Raw genomic sequence first — 24,020 nt, 5'->3', positions numbered from 1 at the left:
CTCCACGGGAAGGATTCTGTCGGTTATAAGTGCTCCATAATCCTAAAGGGTGTCCCACATATAGTGAAGTCGTGACATGTTGACATGACACGTGACATACATGTGCATTAAGTGTCATTGCTCGTTCAAGAAACACGCCTTCTGAACCACAACGGCAACCTCCTGCTTTATGAAAAATCTAGACCTATGGACAGGTGATCTTCAACACCTTCCAACACGGTTCGCATTTGGTTTCCACTAGTTGCGGTATGTTAAAGTGATGTAACGCGTCCCATATCACATACCTGGCACTGATAGTGATACTTGTAGCTTGTAGTCTGGCGTTTGTATGGGACCACCTGCACTGGAAGGCAATCTATCAACTGGAGACTATCTTTGTATGGCATGAAATACTGACACCTCTCCACAACAGTGACTGAATAATATGATTAACCCTCAAGTCAGGCATTTAAACTATAGCTCTAGAGCTTGTATTTCATCGACTCTGGACAAAGCAAACCTGTGACCACAATAACGCCGCGACAGAGATAATCATTGCGGAAGGAATACATCACTATCGACTCAAAGACTGATGAGCCAAATCACAGGACTACCGGCCCCTATGACACGAATGATTGTAATTAGTCTGGAGCAGTTGATCGAATGATTGGTCAATCGACGTCAGCAATAATTGATGAGCTCGTTAGACTAATTAATTAAACTAATTAATTAAAAAGGAAACACAACATTATACTTCAGAAAGTGTGATTTTTATACTTATGTTTGTTATATCAAGACAAAAACAGCAAATGTTGTTTCCTAACTCACTAAACTGTTCACAACACACTACTTTCCTTTCCCGACAGGAAATAGCCTTGATCGTCGAGGTATCAGTCGACGCCTGTTTCATCGGCACACTATTGCGTTATTGCCTACATGAGTCTTGTGGTGAGGTTCCGATAAGTGATCGATTATCGATCAGCATTTCGTGTGTGATAACCAGTATTGATTGCACTAGGCCACACAAATTGTCGTATATTCTTTTTTAATAACTCCCCTTTTATGTAACGAGCACACAAGGTCTGATAATAGATGCAGACTTGAGATGCAGAATAGAGGTGCCATATGTTGATATAAGCGAACTACGGTTTTGGTACACCTGATTTCCGGAATCAAAAGAAACGTTTAATATTAAATGTCGCATCGGCAATATTTCAGCCATTTTGTGCCATTAGAACCATCATGACGACAGAATTATATGAACATTAACTTACGATAATAACGGCCTGAGGTGGAGAGGCACACCCATACTGTCATCTTCAATCTGATAATGTGCCGGCACAAGGTCCCTCGCTACGGCCTGGCTACTTTGTGGGGTGTCAAGGTTGTAGTAGACCAGTTGTCTGAACGGAAAATAGATTTGTCATCAAACTTGGCATTTAAAACGCTAGCAACAAAATCTAAATATTTATCTCTTGCAACTCTAAGTGGAATTTAGTGATGTGACGTCGTGGTTCGTACCTGCCACTGCAATTACTGGATTGTTTGGTCCAGATTAGATAGCAATCAGTTAAAGGTCAAACCATAAATTGACTAGCCAACAACTGCCCGTAGCCATACAGTATAATGTTGAGCTCGGTGTCAAACACCAAATGGACAAACAAATTACAAACACCCTTTGTCAAGCAACCGAAGCATATCACAGCATATCACTTGCCTGCTGACGATGTAAGTGGTGAGTACGTTTTTACGTGACTTTTAGCAATGTTCCAGCAAAATTGCGGCGGGGGACATTATGACTTGACATTATCTTTTCCGTTTAATCCCTAGGTAATGACTCTAAGTATAGCCGATATTAACCTCCTTTAAATTAAAAATTAATATTTTCAGGACATCAGTAGCATTAACATCGAAAGACTACTGTACTTACTGGGATTCCTCAGGTTTATGACAAGGTTTTTCATCTGCACTCGTTAATCCAACTGGGAGATCTGGGACATGTACTGGGAGAGCCCGAGCTCCCTGGCATGGAGGGACAGCACCCTCCGGGTAGGATCGATGTTGGTAGGTCGGCCCTGATAAATACGACGGTTCGTTTCTTTGAAAGACACCAGAGCCGTGAAGAAGGGTAAACGAAAATGATTCGAGTGGCATTTGACCAAGCACCTGGTCTGGGAGTTGAAATGTTGGGGTGTCCCTCAGATTGTCCTGAACTGACCGACCACGTGTATGACTTGGACTAGCACTGGTCCCAGCGCTGTGAAACGACGCGGAAGGGACGCACGATGCAGATGGCGTTACCCCTACGGAATGAACCTGAGAACCTCCTCCACGTGAAGAAGCATCTCTGTTCATGGAAAAATCAACGGCTTCATAGCAGCTCCCACCTTCCTGTTCTCCTCGGGTGTCTTGCCAGGGACGCTGGGGGTACGCGAAGTAACGGTCTGGGGTATACGTTTGTCCTTGAGAGGAAGGGTCAAATGACGGATAGCTCTGTCTTCTTTGTCTACATCCCATGTACTGGAACTGCTGAGAAGACACGTCGTCATCAAATACTGGGGGGTACCTGTTTAAGTACCCAAAAAATCAATTTAATGGGTTTTAAATAAAGGCTTGTACAATCTGCTCAATTCGGACATTCAATTTTGACATTCAGTGGGGAAACGTAGTGTACACTGTGTATCATATGTCAAATTTGCAAAGTATCACGTACTAGTACAGTATATGAATGAGGAGGCGTATGTGCAATAAACTTCATGTCGAGAAAGCGCAGGTGAAGTCCCTTTCATGTAGCTGTACAGTGGTGTTGTGGGATTTCTAATGGGTGCAGGAGTGATAGTTGTTTTAATCAGCTGATAGTAAAATTTCTACAAGTTGTAACTGCAAACAACCCACCAGAAAGACCGGCGGCTATAAACATGAACATCTGTCCGGATTACGATTATAGCCACGACACATATGAAACACGTAAGAAACATCTTGATCTGGAATTCCCCTACCAGGCAAAAAGACATTTTGCCCTGGAATTCCCACAGCATGAACACAGACACCTTGACCTGGAATTCCCACATCAGATGCAAGAGAAGTTTTGCCCTGCAGTTCATTCAGCACTGCATTTTGTCCGGAATTTTGTAGTAAATGTAGGGGCATATTCACAGGGCTGTGCTATAGCACTAATAATAAGTTTAGTAGTACACGTAGGTGTCTCGACTGATACTGATGCTGAACGTACCTGATCGTTAGGGTCGGCGCAGGTACATCACTGGCCTGCCCGGGGAGTCCAACCCTGTGGTCTTGACCATCACCAATATCATCTGGGCGCATACGCTTCCTATGTAACAGAAAAAACATACAGTCTAGTCGTGTTATAAGAACACCGAAACGGATGATACATTTCAGACGTCTAATTCACGAATACGCACTAATCTTGAAAAGGCGGGTTATTTGGCTCTTTATCTGTCGTAAAATGATGCAATTGCGAGAAACGCGAAAATGAACCAAATTTGCAGAGGATACTACCTATCGAATACCAGAACCTGGATATCAACTACACAATACTGTAGGAATGAATAGCTAGTATACTATTTGCATTCAAGAAGATCTATTTCCTACTACCAGAAGAAGGTATATCCAATAATATAGACAGGTATAGCCAGTATACTATGTATTTAATACGACGACATAAATGAGGTTTTGGGGAAGAACTCACAGGTGGAACGAAGGACAGTTCTTTTGTTCATAACTGTTATTGTAGTTGGTGGTGGTGGTGCTGTTTGTAGCACTTAGCCATATTCCAGCTATGTGGGGCGGTCGAGAATTAATCGAATTTGGACCAGACAATCCAGTGATCAACAGCATGAGCATCTATCTACGCAATTGGGTTACGAGGACACGTGACAACCAAGTCAGCGAGCATAACCACCCGATCCCGTGGATCTTACGACAAACGTGAGTTCCTGAAGACCAATTCTAAAGGTGGTCCAGGTTACCAATCAGTTGACGTTTGTTTGTTGAGGTGTGTTGAGAATCCTTGGATGGGTGACCGTGTTAGGCTCCGGAGAGTTTCCAGGACTTCAGTCCAGCCCAAAAACGAAGCACAGGTGACACGTAGTCAAGCGTTGCCTGTTCATCTAGTTGTAAATGAGTACCCGATGGGATAGGTCATATGACCGTTTTAACCTTCTAACGCCTCGCTATGGAATACTGCGTCAATGCTTTGAGAATGCTCGTGTGTAGAAACAGGTGCTTTAAAAACTGTCATCAATATTATTTTCTATAATGGGTTTTCGAGATCGGGTTTGGCTTCCTGTGCAAAGCGGAATAGCTGTTGCTCAAATTCAGTTTGTATCCGTGGTGTGGAGGAAAGACAAGAATCGCCTTGAAGTAGCCTTATATATTAGTATTGTCGAAATTAAACAAAAGCTCCTATCCTTTCCTCATCTTAAACACTTCCTTTCTCATTTACAATAAAGGATTCTGTATCATCTTGTAATATTGCATTTTCTTCCTTTTCGTTGAAAGCAATAACAGTGTTTACCCCAAATTTCAGCGACCCGTGAAAATTCCGGGGTAGAATCATGTTGTTGATCACTGTATATTTACAAACCGCTGCCATATAGCTGGAATATTGCTGAGTGGGGCGTAAAACTCTGCTCACTCACTCGCTCGCCTAACTTGCATCATCAGCTCACGGAATATTAGTACAACGAATCCGTCAAGAATTTCAGCGTAGGTGATGAAAGCTGCCATTAAATTACCCGTTGAAAATAATTCATTTCAAAATATTTAGCATTGTGGTACATATTTTTGTACCTTTGGCTTTTCAAGTGAAGTATATTTTGACCAGACACTGAATTATACTGCCTTCCAAAATGAAATCTTAGTATCTTCTGACGTAGGCAAGAATGTCAAAGCATCTCTTTAACAATAAAACAGTGTTATATTTTGGGACAGTGATACATTTAGTAGTCATAGGTAAATACCGGAGGTTACAATGAGGCCACGCAACCGCGCGGTTTAACGCTCTCAAAAAGAAATTCCTGCGTGTAATAAGACGCACATATTTTTTCCTTTCATAATGGGCCTGCATTAGAGTGATCTTCGGTAGTGTATCACGCACATCAAACAGATGATGCAGAGAATACAAACATCTACTTTACACTTGATATAGATGTGACCCGTGAAGATCAGCGTTAGAACTGATCTTCAGAAACCCATCCTTGTCGTAAGAGGGAACTAACAGGGTCGGGTGGTCAGCCTCGTTGACTTGGTTGACACATATCATCGTATCCCACCAGGCTTTATTGATCGCGATGTTTTGATAAGCACATTTTCGTATTCCACTAATATATCAAATGACAATACAGACGTGGTACATACATTCACACAAAGGACAATCTTTCCTAGCTTTCATTTTGGCTACTGCAGTTTGAAGAAACGCCCGCGGCCACTATTAGTAGATACCGTTCACTGAGTGTCTTCAGATTTCATTCATGTTCTCCAGGGCAGTGGCAGTAAAATAGAGGATCGCTCTGTGCCTGGGCCTCTAAATATAATTATTAACAAAGGAGATTTATGCAACCTCTGTATTACAACAAATGTCACTACATACATCGGGGCGATGGTTAAACCGTAAACACGTTACGACAAAGACGCGGGTTCGATTCCACACATGGGTACAATGTGTGAGACCCATTTCAGGTGTCCTCCTCCGTGATGTTGCTAGATTATTGCAAAAAAAGAGGCGTAAAACCTCACTCACTCACAAACGAACTCACTCAGTCAACAAGTAACACGTGCATTGAAACAACTTTTGTCAAGAGTAACACTGTCCCATATTTCTCAAGTCCTAAATATATATGCTCTAAACTCTCAAGGCAGAGAAATGAATTTACGACCTGTGGTTTAATCGCTTGTCGTATACGATCACATGGAGGTCAGGACCTCGATTTTCGGAACCCTATAAACAACCTTAGCACCTGTCGTTAAACCACTAGGTAAAGTTATGTCCATTGTTCGTGGAGGTGTTTTATTAGCAAACCTGATTAACAGACCTAGGGCAATTGTTTCTATTCAAAAACAATAAAGTTGTACTTATTTTAATAATCTTCATCATGCCTAATATGTTACACGCGTATTAAATAAGTATGCACTCCTGGTGTAAGCCTGCAATCACGCACACTAGTTAGTCATTTAGATAAAGTCTTACCTTGTCTTACCTATCATAAGTTCGCTATACTGGAACGGCATTCTAACTAAGATGTTCGACAAAACAAATATATGACAATGTGTGCCATACATTGTACTCAAGTTAAGAAAAAGTGTTTTGAGCTACACTGAAGAGAGTGAGTGAAGATTGTTTACTCATGTACTTTAGAGATAAACTGTGAAATGCCCTGCTCATACACAGCATACTGACTCCGGGACCACAAGTAATTGTTTTATCCCCAATATTTCCAGACCAAGGCAAGGATATAATAAGCGCCACCTATTACCATATTCTGGTATGATGCGACCGACACTCCTCATTCGACAAAGAGACTATTAAATTCAAAGAGAAGGTTCATTTCTAAGTTTCAATGACGTAATCATTTACAGAGCAAAAGCATGCATGTTTGCCAGCAGACCTAATTAAGGGTTTGAACTGTTAATAGAACGCTCAGAAACTATAAGTAGTTTAATAACATTTCCGTCCTGCACATTATCTAACACGGAAAAAGATATTCCTTAAAACTTCGCTTCAGCGGCTAAAAAAACCGAAGACGTCATTGAAAATAGCTCAATGCGCATGAAATCCATTCGTTCTGAAATGTTTTACCGACAAACATCAGCACAGCATATAAGGATTTGTAAGTGTTTATCTTTCCGTCTCATAATGGCACATTTGAAAACGAGAATGGATACTGACATGTCAAAGAGGTACAACACCGATCAACTAAGGAACTAAAATGATTTTGCTTCAACGCACTCGGTTTTACGCTGTGTTACTAGATGTGTGTCCTTGGCAGTTAAACTGCTGATTTTGTCAAATTAGAGGGTATTGTTTTCATTCAATGAAATAGTGTAAAATCGATCATAAATTTCTATTCGGCTTTCTTTAGGTGTCCTGTTATTTGTAAGACAATCCCACGAAGTCGGAATGGTGTAGTTTATTGTAAGTCTGTATTTTATGCATTGGAAAAAAATGTGATTCCAATTTTGAAATTCCTACCGATAATGGTCTGCACACAAAGAGTTGAATATCGGCCTGTGTGCAGATTTAGATAGATTCCTTTATCATGCATAATATATATCTGACACAGACAAAACATTCAAACGTGGTACAAGCATTGTATATTTTAATATAAGAAATGATACTACTTCAAAGGTGATGTTGCTTAAACATTCTAGACGGTCCGTATGAAGAAAACATGGATGACTGCCTGATGCTACAGCACCGTAATTAAAGCTGATTTGCGCTATTATGGGCGGAAAGTAGTTAGTGTAAACAATAGAGGCACATTTAATGAACATCAGTTACCTTAATATGTGCACGTGTTTGCACGTAAAATGATCATGTATACATTAATTTATAATACTTACTTCCTAAAACGCTGATTTCAAATGTTGAGGATAAAATGTTGGAATAATAACTTCAAGAAACGGGTTATTATTAGTTATTAAATCTATGACGAGGAGAAACGGGGTATGTTTCCCCCATTTCAGACCGTAATGAGTGAGAGAGTAATTAAGGTATTTTGTGTTCACATTATTTTGCAATATGCAAGTGAATACAACGATAAAATTCACAACGTCCTGGTCAGATATGCTGCAATTACGGCAAACGCCATAACACGACTGCAAACTTCCTGCAAGCTTATCTCAGAATAACAATCCTGCAGTAGCATACTTACATTTTCGCTGCTGCTTGCCACGAGGAATGCATGAGCAAAAGTAATGTCACAAACAGATAACCACATTTATAAACTTTCCCGAATGTCGTCTGCTCGCGGGCGATCCATTGTCACGTGACCAACTCTCTTTGATCACGCCGTGGTCTAAATATAGAACTTCACGTTTCAGCCACGATTTAAAAAGCCGGACAGAGATTGGAAAATTTGTAGATTATACTATCCACAATTTCTTCCATGTGGAAGAAACAACAAAGATGGTTCTTGTTTAAAACAACTCCGTGTCAGTGGAATCTCGCGAATGTGATCGCAGTTCTCGAGTTAATGTTACGCTTGCAGGTGGCAGAGGCGACGATATCACATTAAACAAAGGCATAAATTCCACAGAACGAACTGTCTGAACTCTCTGACGCACATTCTGTCAAACTGCACGGACAGCACAATGTGCACGTGCTCCTCGTTATTTAGAAGATGTGCTAAGTTTTATTGCTGTGTATCAGATTCCGTTTGATATCAGTTAACGAGTCAAACCGTAATGTTTGTGACGTCGAACTGGACATTTTGTCAATGAAATAATTGTTTGTGGGTTAATGACACGTGTGAGGTTGGGATCAATGATTTGAAAGCGTTAGTACACGTGATACCAAAACATCACACCCAAGGTTTAAAGGAGCATTGAAAAATTGTACATAACGTGAATTAGAAACGTTTTAAACGTGTGTTCATGTTTACAGAATACTTCCTCTTTGTTGGACCCGTGTAGATCGGGGTAAAAATTGATCTTTAGTAACCAATGCTTGTCGTAAAGTCGAGTGGTCAGGCTCGCTGACTTGACTGACACATATCACAACCAAAGTGGTGACTGATGCTCATGTCGTTGATCACTGGTCCGGACTCGATTATTTACAGACCGCCGCTATATAGCTGGAATATTGCTGGGTATGGCGGAAAACTAAACCCACTCTCTCCTCTTCGCTACGAAGGTGTGCTGCGCAAATACAGATTCGCCTCGTCCATTGCCCAGCTCCCGCTCCTAACATCTTCGCATGGAATGACATTGTGTAGAGCTCCTTGTTGCCGCAATTAATTAGAGCAAACACAAATCACACTTGCGTCAAAAAACACAAGGAAACACATATACCCTCAAATTTTAGTTTTCTGCGTATAATGTTGGCAGTTCACTCAATATCTGCACAGGGAGGAGAGTCAACGTTCATTGTTGTTGTGTATTTATACATGTTTTAACTGGATAGTTTCACTAAGATTTTAAACGTCAGAAATCTGCATCAGTTTGTCTTTCCCGACAGATGTTGATCAACTGAAAGACTGCTCAAATCAGACTCACTCACTTTATATACTGGTCTCATTCTGTTCACATTTCTGGGTAGCATACATTGGTCAAAGCGTTGGCTCGATACCCTGAGGACCCGTGTTCGATTCCCATAAAAGCTTCATGGGCACATTTCTGGTGTACCAGCTGTGATATTGCTAGAATACTGTTATAAGTGGCGAGAGACCATACTTGCTCACCATTCATAATTCACGCGCAAAAGGTGCGCATAAGAACGATAAATCCATGTTTTGTTTTGTTAGCTTGCCGTTGTTGTTGATATTGTTGTTGCTTCTGTTCTTCAATATTCTTTTATTTTCAGTTTCAGAAACGAATGTATTATGTCTAGGCACTTGCTGACAGCAGCATAAAACAACATTCGCTAACGGCATGAAACCTGTTCGTATCAGTCAGAGTGAATGTTTTTTCACCACAGTCGTTACAAAGACGAATCGTCCAACAATAGTACGACATGGGGACAGAAACGGGCTTATCTGAACTGAAATCTATTTACACCCCGGCCGCGGTCTGCGGCATAAGAGGTACAAGATTACATCACAATGTATTACTTAAATACAGTTATAAAATATAAAACACAGTGTACACAGTTCTTCAGCAGGACGAGCTAACTACCCAAACGCCCTGCCGTCGTTACAGGGGCCCGTTTCACAAAACTCTCGTAAGCCTAAGATCTCGTAAGTTTTCTCGTTGCCATTGTACTGAACTATACTGTAACACGGGAGCTAGGATGCTACGAGATAACTTACGAGATCTTAAGCTTACGAGACTTTTGTGAAACGAACCCCAAATCAAGATTCATCAAGACGGTGTGTGCTTTGAGAACTCGAAGTCAGGGTTTACACTTAGAGGTTTTCATTCTGATCCCGGGACTGGGGCAGGAAAGACGTATTAATATATGAATACAAATATTATTATACATTCAAACTAACATTCCATGTTTAATGCTTTCTTAAATGTCTGTTTATCCAAATCACATTAAAGCGCACAGATCTTTTAATTCCTCTTTGCATAATTTTAGGATGGATTAAACTCTTTGATGAAGAATCAAAGTATATCTGGGTGGTAGGACGTATTTCATATAAAATTTAGGCAAAGTTATAACCGCCAAAAATTCAACAATGTGAAGAATAATTTATCTTGAGAGATTTGAAACTTTTGTAAACTTTTGATCACCCTAACAAACCTATTTCAAAGCTAATAGGCCAAAAGTCATTTTGTACAATCTAGACAGTCGTAATTAGACAAACACAATCAGTAAACATTGGACAATGACGAGGTCACACTCTTCGCCTATTGTGACATCAGAGCACAGACATATATATCATTCCTATTATAAACTACACATCTAGTGAACAAAGAACTCTCATTTGCCTCCCTGTAATTATTGTCGTGATGTTTGTTGTAATCACCAAGCAAATCATCTAAATTTATTCTGGACATCGACCGATTGCTAAATACGATTTTCAATTAGACAAATTAATTATGTTCTTTATGTAAGATATCCGATACTGGATGTTTAATGTCTTTGCGTGTCTGTTTAATTTGTTTACAAGGTATGAAAATTAACGAGGATCGTTTTTTCCCCTGCTTGACCAATATGGCTACGTCAAATGTTATTAAACAGTGCGGGGTTTAATCATATACAGTTACGTCGAAGGCGCTTCGTTATTTCATAATCAGCATTCGGATGATTCGTAATCGGATTCGCTAGCTACGAACTAATATGAACCTGTATGCTTTGTAATGATCTGTCTACTGTTACAACATCCTTCCCGGAAGTCTACCAAGCTATCAACAAATACTGACCTCATCTTTCGGAAGCAAGCATGCAGAACCAAAGCAAGTATACGCTTTATTTAAACAGTACTGTGTTACATTATCACAACTTTATTAGTTTGAATCATCAAAACTTTACTAGGTTGAAAACATCAAAACTTTACTAGGTTGTAAACATCAAAACTGTACTAGGTTGTAAATATCAAAACTGTACTAAATTTTAAACATCAACACTTTACCAGGTTGAAAACATCAAAACTGTACTAGGTTGAAAACATCAAAAATTTACTAGATTGAAACTACGGGGTAAAACAATCTAAACGTCAGGTCATATGGGTGAGTGATTTTAGTTTTACGCAATTTTAGCAATATTGAGGAGAAAAACAGGGTTTTACACTTTGTACCAATGTGGTTAATCGAACCCGGGTCTTCGGCGTGACGAGCGAACGTTTTAACCACCAGGTCACCCCACCGTTCATTAAATGACACCCTTATGAGATACTTTACCATCGAATAACCACTTCTTGTTTCATTAAAAATCTCCATAAATGGCGTATGCTTTCCTTAGCCCGAGAGTTTACAATCAGTGAGATAACGTTAAAAATTAATTCAACGAGGATCACTTAAAAATTTAAGAATATGTTTCATTAATGAAAGAAAATGGAAATTTCACGTAATTATGATCACAATATTTATGGATTTCAATAATTTTTCACTTATATAATTCTTTCGTTTACACTTTTACCCGACCGTGATCAAATACGACACGAGTGTATATTCACCTACGGTCACCACCCGTTCAGGCTGTAACCCTACACCGCCAATAAATCCAAAGTCAGCAAATGAGAGTAAGTTAAAGAAACCTAGGTTCGAAACCCAACCCATTCAGCGATCTGCAACAGTTACTGTACAGTTAGTATTAACGCAGACATCACGACATCAAAGAAGACAGTCACGCGTAATTCACGCTTGTCTCTCTTGATTATGTTCATGGGACAACACCATTGATCATTACTAATTAAAGTTAACAGTGGTATCATGATTTCGTAAGTTAGGCAATCATATAATGTTCCAGTAATGAAAATGTTTCTTTTCTCAATGTTCAATGACGGAAGTGTTATTGAGCAAGTCATTCCGTTATTCCGTCATTCCGTCATCAAAAGTTTCTTTAGTTCTTCAGTTTGAAAATATTAGCTGCTAACTAGTTATATAAAGAAATTCAATGTGCGTTTAAAAACACATTGAAGGATTCATATGTAAATAAAGTTGTATACTTGTACATTGTTAGGAGAAGACCTTTAGTATCGAGACTGTCATAATATTTGGAGTTGTCGGTGAAATTGGGATGTCGGGAAAAGAACCCTGAAAGCAGTTATTTTATTAAATTATTGAATAGTTTTCGTTTTTAAACCTGAAGTACTTTGTCGTGTCTACGCTGAAAGATTACACATACTCATCACGCCCTTTTAAAACTCGGCTTTATTTAGTTACCACGGTGAAATGTCTTACATAAAACATTTCTGAAATCGCCGTGTAGGTAATGACATTGTTGTTACAACCTGTGACTTTCGTAGAAGAAAAATCTGATGAGGTAAATCTGTTTCCTTTTCGTACACATGTTCACTGAGAGATATTTTCCCAGACGAAGACATATAACACAGTGATTAGCGACCGGTGAGAATTTCACTTAACCATTTGTAATTCGATATCTAAATTTCACATCGTTTTCGAAACTACGAGCAGAATACCACCTGCTATGGCCAAGCTTCTCAGATCCCGGGCCTGTAATGGAAATTCACCATCAGTGTGACTTAAGTTAAGATCTTGTCGGTTAATGTTTTACAGATGTAATAAGCCCCGTCACGTTGATGCGTAGTGCGTAGCTGCTTGGTGTAGCGGGTTTTCTCTAAATCCTTCTTTTATTTTTGTTGATTACCTTATTAAGTATGAAAGGGTTGCTAGGTATCAAAATACATTAACCATTTATTTTCTTTATTATAATAACATTGAATAAATAGGGATTCTGGAGTCAGAGCAACATTACCTGTCTTTTGACAGAATGAATATTAGCACTAAGGTTTCATCGATTATAAAACCCTTTGATTTTTATGATATGTGGGTCTTTCTTTCGCTTGAGCTAATAATATTGTGAATATCAACATATACCAGTAATTGGGAAGTACTGTATGAGTCAATGGGAATTACGATTTATGGTAAAGAATATTTTGGTCCAGTTTCATTCTTACTAGTCTATTCCGTCAATATTCCTGTACACGCGGGATTCAGTTGTCAATGCTTGCCTTATTACGTTTGTGTGCATGTGTAAGTGTAGGTCAAGCAGGTTGTAGTCTTTACATATTTTCACATGTTAGATATCAGATTTTGTAACAAATAAAATCAGGTCTTAAATAACTGCACATGCGCCATACTGTATTGACAATATGAGTCCTCTTTCTCGAGTTCAGTCCTTAAATTGGAATCACTGGTGCGTAGCAAGCCAGCCTTTTCGTGCAAGCCCGAAAAAATCTTTAATCCTCGCAATGACAGTAGGGCCTGTGCTGTCATGCTCCAAAATGTTACGAAGATATTGTGTGTATATGTATTGTGGGACGAGAGGGCATCAGAAGCTGGTCAAGATAGGAAGTGGTGCTTCTACTGTATGTATATTCTGACGCATAATAACAATTGTGTTGGAAACCTGTAGTTATATTTCATGTACACTGGGCAATGGCCCCCCAAGCCCAACCCCCACCCACCCACCCACCCACGGAGAGAAAAACAGTAGTTACTCCTAGTACCAGGGATTTTGCTTGTATACCAGAGAGTTGAATCAAATGTTTTTTATCCTCAGTTATAACAATATCAACAGGGCAAAAGAGCGCATGCTTTTGAAAAATGGAAATAGCCAAACACGTTTCTCGTGTAAGATGCTGAAAACACTTCACCGATCAGTACAAACTGTCATCTTTATCAATTCCACCATTACATCACTAACAACTATTAATCTTGGTTTTGTTTATAGGAGGTCTGGTCAAAGAGTTCTAAGTTCGAAAGGTCCTTGAAGCATACTGGGCTATACATACGAGTACAACGTGAGAGATGTTGAGGGCTGGAGTTCATAAATTACATGACAATGATTCGTCTCACATCTCTCGATTGGCAAAGTCTGCAGTACAGCAATGTGGCTTCGAAGAACTTCCTCATCCTCACCTGACCTGGCCCCAAGCGAATGTCACCTACTTCCAAAATTGAAGGAACATCTCCGTGAATAACGTTATGTCGACAATGACGAGCTCAAATCTGCTGTACTCACATGTATACCCCAGTATGCTTTAAGGACTAGTTGATCTATTTGAGTAAAATGACTGGAAATGCTGACGAAGAACACTGTCCAACATCACTCCTAAATCTAAAATATAGCTGTACGTACCATGCTGTTGTGATATCACGCCCTTTCCACCCACCACTCTGTATGTAATAATCTGTTATCTGATATGTAATGTACATAGTGATGTGGCCTTTCTACTGAATGAATTTCTCCCTAATTATTATTTTCTGTAACAGTTTTGAGGGTTTTACATTTCCCTTTACTTTCGTAGCTCACGCAGTGACGTGTGACATGAATTTTGCGTTACAATATGTATAGGTTTATCACCCTTTCAAATAAACAAGATGATCTTTAATTGAATTTTCATAACTTCTTATTAAAGGTCACACGCAACGTAAAACACAACTTTGCAGATTCTGATACCTTGCGGTATGCAGTTACCGAAACAAATCGTCAAAAATGCTAATTCAACCTATAAAGTTGAAAAAAATACGCGATGAAAAAAAAGCCCGAGAAACTGGAGTTCAAACGATTCACTAAATTTCCCCCAGCGCTGGGGGAAAAAGTTGTTTCAACAGGTGTGCTGCGCTGCATGCGCAGTGAATAGGTTCTCGGAGCTTGAAACAGTATGCCTGCCTGGAGTATGAGACCGTGAGCAGTAGTCTAATCATGGTTGTGTACACAAACAAGTAAATATTCTACTCGTTACATATAAAAACGTGTTGATTGTGGGAAGCAGCCTCTGTTACAGGGAAAGCTCAATGTCTGGTTTATTGACACCTATATGTCTGTCTACCTGCCTGCTAAAGACAATATTATGCAATATACAGCTTCAATCATTGACCACATGCAATGTAAACTTAACACCCATCAGGCTATACGCCCAAAACAAAATACATTGATTTATGACTCGTGCACCCAATTCCTGTCTCTGCCACGTTATGTAATCATTCAGGTGTGATACTTGTACACATGACATGTTTTTATGTCTGTGGGTTGCAAAGAAATCATTTTTCTCGGATGACTGGATCTGCTCCTGCTTCGTACCTGGACGAATGACAGTTTCCAGTAGTTCACCATCTCTGCTGAGATGATTTTTGACTGGATCGAACGGAAATTCAGAGAACATGTATTTACTAAATCCAACATCTCTACATAATTCTTTATGGATAGCAACTTCTTCTAGTGTATATGATTTTGTTTGACAACGGTATATGAATCCATACTGAAACAACGCATCAAGTACACAAAAACAAGTTGTTGTCCATAAAGAATCTTACTTTCTTGTGACATGCCATAGTTCTGAAATGCCCATCAAACAAATCATCTTTTTGAACACTCTGTGAGCCCTCGGCGTATCAGCAAATGAACCAGCCAATCGAAATCCGTCATTACACTTGAGTGCACATCCACCCGCTATGACTGGGTTCGGTCTTCCGAGGGCTTCGTTTCGAGGGAAGTAAGCCCAAGTACAAAATATTGCACATCTGAGTCACGATTGTACGCTTATAATTTTGTTTATTTGTTTAATTTTACAGGCAGCATTGTATACTATATGTCATGAATAAGTGATAATTGTGTTTTAATTATGTTTGATTTTTGGGTTGCATGTGACCTTTAAAGATTTTAAGTGACCAAAGAACTTTACTTTCATGTTCAGATCAAGTTTCACAACTGTTCTCTACACCGACTGGGGGTAACCCTAAATAGATACCCGTATGTCGTATGTATATTACCGTTTCCACATTTTCAGCCTGATAAATTGTGCAGTGTAAGTTCCAAAAGCACCTATAACGTCTTCTGTAGATGGAGCCCAGGTTTCGGTAAGAAATGTTGTATTATGTTGTATAATCATTTACAAACGATCCATCATGGAATCCCAGCCTCACAGGTTCTTGGCGAACCTATTACGGTTCTTGGGTAAGCATCGTTAAGTGTACCTTGTACTTTCAACCACAACATGAACCGATTAATATATTTGGAACACAAAACAACGTAAGCTGGGGAATGGCTTCGATTATTATATACTCCTCACAAAAAGTTAAGCATCACACAATTTAGTCTCATTACATCTTCATTTACTGAATTTACAATTCATGGATTGATGCAATAGTAAGGTGAACGATATGTACACAGGATTATCAGGATTTAGTGCAATCGGTACTTCTTGCAAGTACATGGACTGCTCCCCCTGCTTGGAAATCTTTTATATAGCTGGGTGTCTTCAGCATAAGCGTCGTGGTCCATCCCGGACTGTCCGATACTGGAACTGAGATTTCTTACAACACAAATAAGACTGGACCCAACACGGATCCCCTGGGAACCCAACAATGGACATTCAGAATCAGCATCACCAATCATAACTGACTGGCGTCCATTGCTTAAATATGATCGCATCCATGAAAGTGGTGTTCCTGATATGCCCGCTTTGTACTGTAGATATACCGTAGTCGTACTGTGGTAGTTGTACTGTAAATATACCGTAGTTTACAGTACCAAGGCTGCCGACATGCAGATCGAGCAGGATCAATGGAACATTTGTCCTGAACCCCGCTGATCGTTCGTAATCCTGAGTCGAGCACCCTCTATGCCATAGTTCGAACGATAGGCGGAACCAGTTCACCGTTCTGTATTTGCTTGCGTTGGATGCCATGCAGTACAAAGACTGCTGGAGTTGTGTTAGCCTTGATCCATGAGTGGACTGAAGGCTAATTAAGTCCATGTATTTTATATGTGATATTAGTGAAACCACAATGATATATGGCCTAAGTCTTTTCATGGCATACAAAGCGATTGCCTGCACTTTTGGTGAAGTGTCTTTATGTTAATTACCTCCACAAAGTTTGAGGCTCATTCACCTGTGTTATGTGTCATCTGTGGAACCTTTTGAGAAACTTCAGTGGAAGGGATTGGTGTTTGTGGGGCATGTGTCCCTCGTGCATATAACGGGAACATGACAACAATTTCACATTACAGGAGATACAACGGGTTTTCCCCGCTCATTTTTGCTAACTCCGTAGTCGTCCGCCATCTTGTTGGGTGTTGCTATTCATAAATGTATCTGCAGTAGACATGGACGGAAAGCCTGTCGCGGACAGTTTTAGCTTTGAATGACAGGAATCAGCGGCTAATGTTTAAGTTCGTCCTTTCACTTACATCGTGTTAACAAGATATATAAAATCATCGAAATGCATTCCTCATATACATAATGTGTGTGAAGCCCTTTTCTGTTGATCCATATGCTGGAATATTGCTAAAAGCAGCGTAAAATCCTATTCACTTGTTCAGTCACAAACTTTATACACTCTAAATCATACATCTACTGTACAATACAATTACAATCATAATCATCGATTCTTCACTCATCGTCGTCGTCGACGTCGACGTCATCATCATCATCGCCGTCACTGCTGCAGTATTGTGGTCGCAAATAAAATTTTGATAAGACATAATGATATAACTGCCAAAATGCAACAAAAATCGCACTCTGTTTGGGGTGTGGTACGTTTATTCAATATTCAGACGTATACTTACTTGACGGATTACTTGATAAGTTGATTGACCCTGTAAATATAATGAACAGTAGAGGAAACGCAGGTGTCGAAAAAATGAAATCTCAAAAAACTTAGCGCTAATGTTTTTGGAACGTTCATGGTAAGAGACGTAATGAACTCAGATAAGATGATGTCATTCAATTTGACGTCCATGCGAAACATTCGCACAAGCACACCCACAGCGCAGCAAAACCATAATTTTAGCACGTGTATCGACGGTTCTGGATCGAAAGCATGTATTTCACCCTGAGGTATCCTTTGTGTCGCAAACAGTTCAGTGTTGTGACCAGAAGGTGTACATGCCACTCAAAAGATGCCTGGACTAACGACAGAGCAGAGGGGAAAGTTCACTGGAAAGTTGCACGGAGGTAGCTCTGTAGCCGCTATAGCTAGATAAATAGGGCGTCATGTTACCACCGTTACACGGCTTTCTCAACATCATGAGCAAACCGGAATTGCTGCTGCTCGTCACCGGTCGCACAGGTCAGCCACGAGTGGCAACTCTTGCGGTAGATCAGTTCATCCGACTCAGTCATCTAAGGAAGCGAAGTCAAGCAGCGACAGTAACCCACAGTAACAGCAGCCTTAGTTCATGTGTCAATGGGGGTGCAGTGTCCACCGATACGATTTGGAGTCGTCTTTGGGCCGCTGGAATTACAACATTAGCGTTTACCTTGGTTGTCTCTGTCCCGGATATAGTTCCCACTGAACATTCAGAAACGAAACTGAACGTGGGACTGTTGCAGGTAGACAGCCACTCACACTTCCACAGTTGAAGATGAGATTAGTGTTGGAGTGGGAACCACTTGACTCAGGCATTCTATCAGACTATGTAGCGAAGTCAATGAGGTCAAGTTGCAAGGCCTGTGTGCAAGCTCAAGGTGGCTATACACGCTTCTGAACAGACAACTTTCGCGTTCAGGGGTGTCTCCATTTGAGGGACTGTGGCCAATTTGAAATTTCCAATTCAATGTCAACAGCAACTTTCAGTTCGAGAGTGTTTTCTTTAGAATAAATGATTACACGTATATATGGTTGCCTTTTATTTATTAACTTTAAAGGAGCCATAGTTGCGTTTCTTTTACTGACAGGATAGGTCAGTAGAGGTTTGTTTGCCATGATAAAACTTGTTGTTAAAAGCAGGTCATATAACAACATTAACATAGTGATTTCCATCTATTTTCAGTCATTCGCTCGTCACGCCGAAGACCGGCTTCGAATCCCCACAATGGGTACAATGTGTGAAGCCCATTTCCTGGTGTCCCCCGCCGTGGTATTGCTGGAATATTGCTAAAAGCGGTGTAAAACTAAACTCACTCACACTCACTCATCTACAGTACAAATTCAGGATAGGGGCAGTCAAACAAAATACCAACGTATGTTTAACCATACACACGCAGAGGATCACCTACATGTGCAATAAGACTCATGGGATCGCATTTGTCCCGAACACTTGAAGGCATCGTCCATGCAATCAGCGTGCCTTGAAAAGCCAAGTGCCACGGATGACATGTGAGTGAATTTAGTTTTACGCCGCTTTTAGCAATATTCACGAAAACTACAAGTGAATTACCACAGAAATGGGACTCACATATTGTACTCATGTGGGGATTCGAATCCAGGTCTTCATGGTGACAGGCGAATTCTTCGACACATATACTGTCCCACCACCCCGTCACGGATGAAGACTCGGACGCAAGCATGTGCACTCATACGTTCCTCATTAACGCCTCATCTCGCGGGCCACAGGAAAGTACATGCATGTAGTTCATTTACTATACAAACATAAAAAGTATGGTGGGATTACATTTTATTGACACTTCTTTCAATAATATACACATGAATAACATTGCAGACTCAGTATCAGTGATGACACTACAACCAACAGCAACAGACAAATAAGGTATCAATCATTATTATCGCCATGGTTTTTTTTCCATCTTCTTGAATGACAACATCTTCTGAATAGACTACCAACGAGCTAACAAACAAAAACACAGTAATGTCCGATGTATTGTCTTGTATGAGCGCTTAAATCACTTGACGACGAGTTCAGTCCGTGTAAATTCTTGATCATGCGCTGATTTTACAGACTTATCTATGTTAACTATATGTCGGTTTCTATTCTCGTGTGTTCCTGTCTTGACATTACAAAAGGACAGAATAATACTAATCTAATGTTAGTGACTTATGTATATATAAGTAAACTAAACTATATAGTTTCTATAGTTTCTTGTCCTTTACATTCCATTACAAATTGAAAGTGTTGGTGGGGTAGCCCAGTGCGTTCGCTCGTCATGCCGAACACTCACGTTCTATTCCCCACATGGCTACAATGTGTGAAGGAGCCCAAGTCTGAGTGTCCTGGTATTGTGGAATATTGCTAAAAGTGGTGCAAAAAGATTCTCACTGACTATTAATTAGAAATGGCATGGTTTAGTCTTATATTGAAGAGAAAAACCAATGTTCTAAATTATTCATATTGTTCAGAAACACATTACTCAAGACTGAGGTGGTTGTGCCCTGGGTATGCTCATTTCTGGTGACTCCTGCGTGAGTATAGAGGTCGCGCAAAATAATACTCACACCCCAAACCTCCAAACCTTATCATTTAAGATGGGGATTTCGATTCAGATTGAAATTATATTTGTTTCAAATTTCATAATTTAAAAAAATATCTCTTTACTTACATACTCATCTCTTCACTATTGGTGCACCTGAATCACGCACATGTTAATGGGAAATGCTCTCAGGGAAATTGTTTTCGTGGGAGAGTTTTGGTGATCCACTGATATGATTTGCACACAAATTCTGCCTTTAATGTCCATAGTGAGAGTGGAAATCTGAGGTATCATATCATTAACCATATACATCAGGACACAGACACACACAACACGTACAGGCTACTACTTCCCTTATGTGCATGTGCAAAACAGATCATACGATATCATAACACAGACACTATTTAGTATACAAACGGATAGAATATATATCAGACCATATTTATGGTAACCGACACCCAGACAACACTTATTACTACCTGCTTCCGATAACACTAATACAATAACTATGAGCGTCACAAAAGACCCGTGTTTCCACGTGTGAACCAATGTCTGGTATCCCTCGATGTGACAGTGCCGAAATATTGCTGAAAGCGGCATAAAATCACATACTCATTCATGTGTGAACACAAATATATCACATTTTATCTCCAGCAATAGGGTGTCATGCGGAAGATGTGGATGACAAGCATGGTTATGTTACATATATTTGCAGAATTTAACGACCTAACACAACAAAACATATTCAACAAATGATTTTATTGTGGTATGCCCAATTGATCTGTTATTTGGAGTAGTTTCCCTTTGACGTGAAATGTCAACACCGCTGATTCTCTAGTCAGGAAAGGGAGGCTGTGGCTTGAAACTCAACATACTTCCATTTGTAAGTATACGTTTGATCGAGTATGTTGAGAAATGTTGATAGCAATGGTATTACGATATGAACTATGAGCTCATGTGCAGATTTTGCTTTCAGGTATGATATTACCGCCTTATGAATATTAAGCATTTGTTATGGGATGACTTCCAGTCATATGACATGCACTTATTTGAAAGTGTGATATACATCTATTCAAGATTTCTTACTTATAACACATGTCAATATAGTTTGATTCTTTTAAGATAACAATTGCCTGTACTTCAGCAGTTCGTACGGGCTCAAAATGGTCCACGCAGCTGGGAGGATGATAAGATATGCATATATAATTCGACATGTACAGTTATTTTCTGTTTAGAATTTAAGAACTTATAACGGAAGCGATGTGTAGTGTCTCTCTTTCTTTGCGTAACTGAATGCTACGCAAACATCAGTATAGTGGGATAATCTTTGATGCTGATGTCCTAGCTATTGACCAACATGATCCAGTGTTGTCCTTTACATAAGGTTCACTGAGTTCACCAAAGACCAAGGTGGCCATTTCCATGATCACAGGGGCTTGTTCCAAACACCAGTTGTAGTAATTGCATTGTCAGTTCCTCCTTACTGTAAAGTAAACTCTATGCTAACATAGACAGATGACAGCTGTGGTGCTTTGAACATTTCTGGAACAAGGTCCAGACAAAAGACTTGCAACATTGCAGCAATTTTTTTTGGCTTATTTTGTTTTACCTACAGTTCCAGTTGCTGTCAAGTTTGTGACATCAGGACATATTTACCGCACAGTTTAGTTCTACAAGTGTAATTGATTTCACCCAGCAGAAAATGGGTACCCGGTTGGATAATGTCATGTGACTATAACCTTCTAGTGCCTAACAGGCAGCCTGGGTTATCCGGGGTAATATTAATCAGATTCTGATGAACCGCCACGAGCAATCACTTGTTGTTTGGAAACTGGCGGCTATAGAAGATGACTTGTTATTATCATTATTGATATTTTGTAATGGCCTTCAAAGAATATTTTTGTATTGTGCACTTTCTTTAAGAACCATCACACTTTACACATTACAGTGTAACATGTCCCTGCACTTCAATGAAATGTTATGAATAAGTTATTTTTGCTTTCACTTCAAATGTTCCACAGATGTCATTGTAGATATCAAAATCCTTGTGTATACACGTTAGACACTAAGTTTATGTGAGATTACTGTGATGTTTTATAAAATAATGCACAGGATCGATTTCTTATTAGGTCATCATGTTTGGAAATGACACAATGCGCATTCGCAGCTGCCGATTCTTGTGAAATGGGGATAGATAAAGTGGTGTACGTGTATGCAGGGGCACAAGAGGTTCAGGTTATATCCAAGTATCAGGTAGTTTAGAAGAGAGTGTGTGTAATATCACATGAGCGAACCTCATATACCTTTGCTGTCTACCACTACATCTAAATAAGACGTATGGTTAAAGTGAGGCAGCATAAAAAGGAGGAAGAGTGCAGAGAAAGGGACAGCCAGGTGTTCATGTCCATATGTGATGACAAAGTTATTGATTCATTAACCTGTGCTGTGCCGTCCATTCTTTCTTGCACACTTGCCTGTCCCGTTCCCTGCACACCTCCTAAGAACAAATAATGAACTGTGTCAGTATTTTAACGATTGTGAGACAAATTTTATATTTTTAGGGTTTAAATTCTGCAAAAACCTCAGTTTGATGCTTTGATTATGAACAGCATTTCTTTGAGTGTTACATGTTTATTAGTTTTCAGGTTAGATTGCAATCCATCGCTCTGCTTTTGAGTCAAAAGACCTGTAGGTTCTAGAAGGATAAGTCATGACCATCTCTTCCCACGGGGTAGCCATACCCTGTGGGTGAAAAAAGGTAATTTTGAACAGTCATTTGCCTAAGTTAAGACCACATGTCTTCCACATGGTTCTTTGCGGGGCAAGACTGAAGTCCTGAACACAATCATCATGCCAAGGGCTGCTTAACTTCAAATTATTTGTGACCTATGTTCTTCGCACAGGAGGAGTGATGGGGTAGCCTAATGGTTGAAGCGTTTGCTCGTCATGCCCAAGAGTGGGTTCCGATTTTCCCCTCATGGGTACAATGTGTGAAGCCCATTTCTGGTGTCTCTCTGCTGTGATATTGCTCACAGATTGCTAAGAGTGGCACAAAGCCATATTCGCTCACTCTTTGCACAGGACCACACACCACAATTTGATGTTTTTTATATATTCAAGTAGAGACTAGATTCAGTCTATATACCTGGGAGCTGATAAATCCCTCACTTGACCTTGAATATCTTACACAATGAAGTATCATTTCTACTATCAGCTTGAATCACTGGTGTGAAGTAGTGCATGTGGAAGGTTAATCTATCACCTGACCACCCTGAGGATTGTGAGTATCTAAGTTGATATAATATTTCCGTTTTGTAGGTAGCATGTTTAGCTTTGTTGTAACTTCAAAACTGTTTCTGTCTAATCACTGATGTGTGTATACTTCTATACTTGGTAATAATCAGTATGTATTGTTTAGCAATAGGTGAGGTAAATGAGATAGTATAAAAGTGATATTTGTGCAAGGAACTAACTAGATAAGATGGCTAGACTCCCAGACTTATCTGATGCATGTCATTATATCCCAGTTATTTTGATAAATGTCCATAATGTCTGTCACTGTGTTGTCTGACCAGATCATTA

General features: G+C 39.8%; 2 protein-coding genes across 4 annotated transcripts in view; one reads left to right on the top strand and one right to left on the bottom strand.

Annotated features, from left to right (window-relative positions):
* Window positions 1-1,249: 1,249 nt before the first annotated feature.
* Window positions 1,250-7,953, bottom strand: LOC137293941 (uncharacterized). Its single transcript, XM_067824825.1, has 4 exons — window positions 7,872-7,953; window positions 3,212-3,310; window positions 1,910-2,545; window positions 1,250-1,382 (listed from the first exon to the last, which is right to left on the bottom strand). Exons 1-4 carry the CDS (start codon window positions 7,901-7,903, stop codon window positions 1,250-1,252), a joined length of 900 nt encoding a protein of 299 aa, XP_067680926.1. The 5' UTR covers window positions 7,904-7,953.
* Window positions 7,954-21,244: 13,291 nt separating this feature from the next.
* Window positions 21,245-24,020, top strand: part of LOC137294030 (CSC1-like protein 2) — an 82,691-nt gene continuing 79,915 nt past the window's right edge. For 2 of the 3 annotated variants that reach the window (XM_067824949.1, XM_067824951.1), the window contains exon 1: window positions 21,246-21,321. The gene's annotated coding sequence lies outside the window, so the exon portion shown is untranslated. Of the gene's footprint in view, window positions 21,322-24,020 lie in introns of all 3 variants that reach the window. The other variant, XM_067824948.1, reaches the window with a different exon arrangement.

This window comes from Haliotis asinina, chromosome 8 (genome assembly GCF_037392515.1).
Source record: "Haliotis asinina isolate JCU_RB_2024 chromosome 8, JCU_Hal_asi_v2, whole genome shotgun sequence".
NCBI classification, from domain to species: Eukaryota; Metazoa; Mollusca; class Gastropoda; order Lepetellida; family Haliotidae; genus Haliotis; species Haliotis asinina.
Note: the sequence above shows the minus strand (reverse complement) of the source record. Positions and strands in the feature narration are given on the sequence as shown.

Coding starts and splice junctions, on each gene's coding strand:
- LOC137293941 (XM_067824825.1), bottom strand. CDS start 7,903: ATGCATTCCTCGTGGCAAGCAGCAGCGAAAAT. Junction 3,311..7,871: donor TGGCAAGCAGCAGCGAAAAT/GTAAGTATGCTA, acceptor TCTGTTACATAG/GAAGCGTATGCGCCCAGATG. Junction 2,546..3,211: donor GCGCCGACCCTAACGATCAG/GTACGTTCAGCA, acceptor GTACTTAAACAG/GTACCCCCCAGTATTTGATG.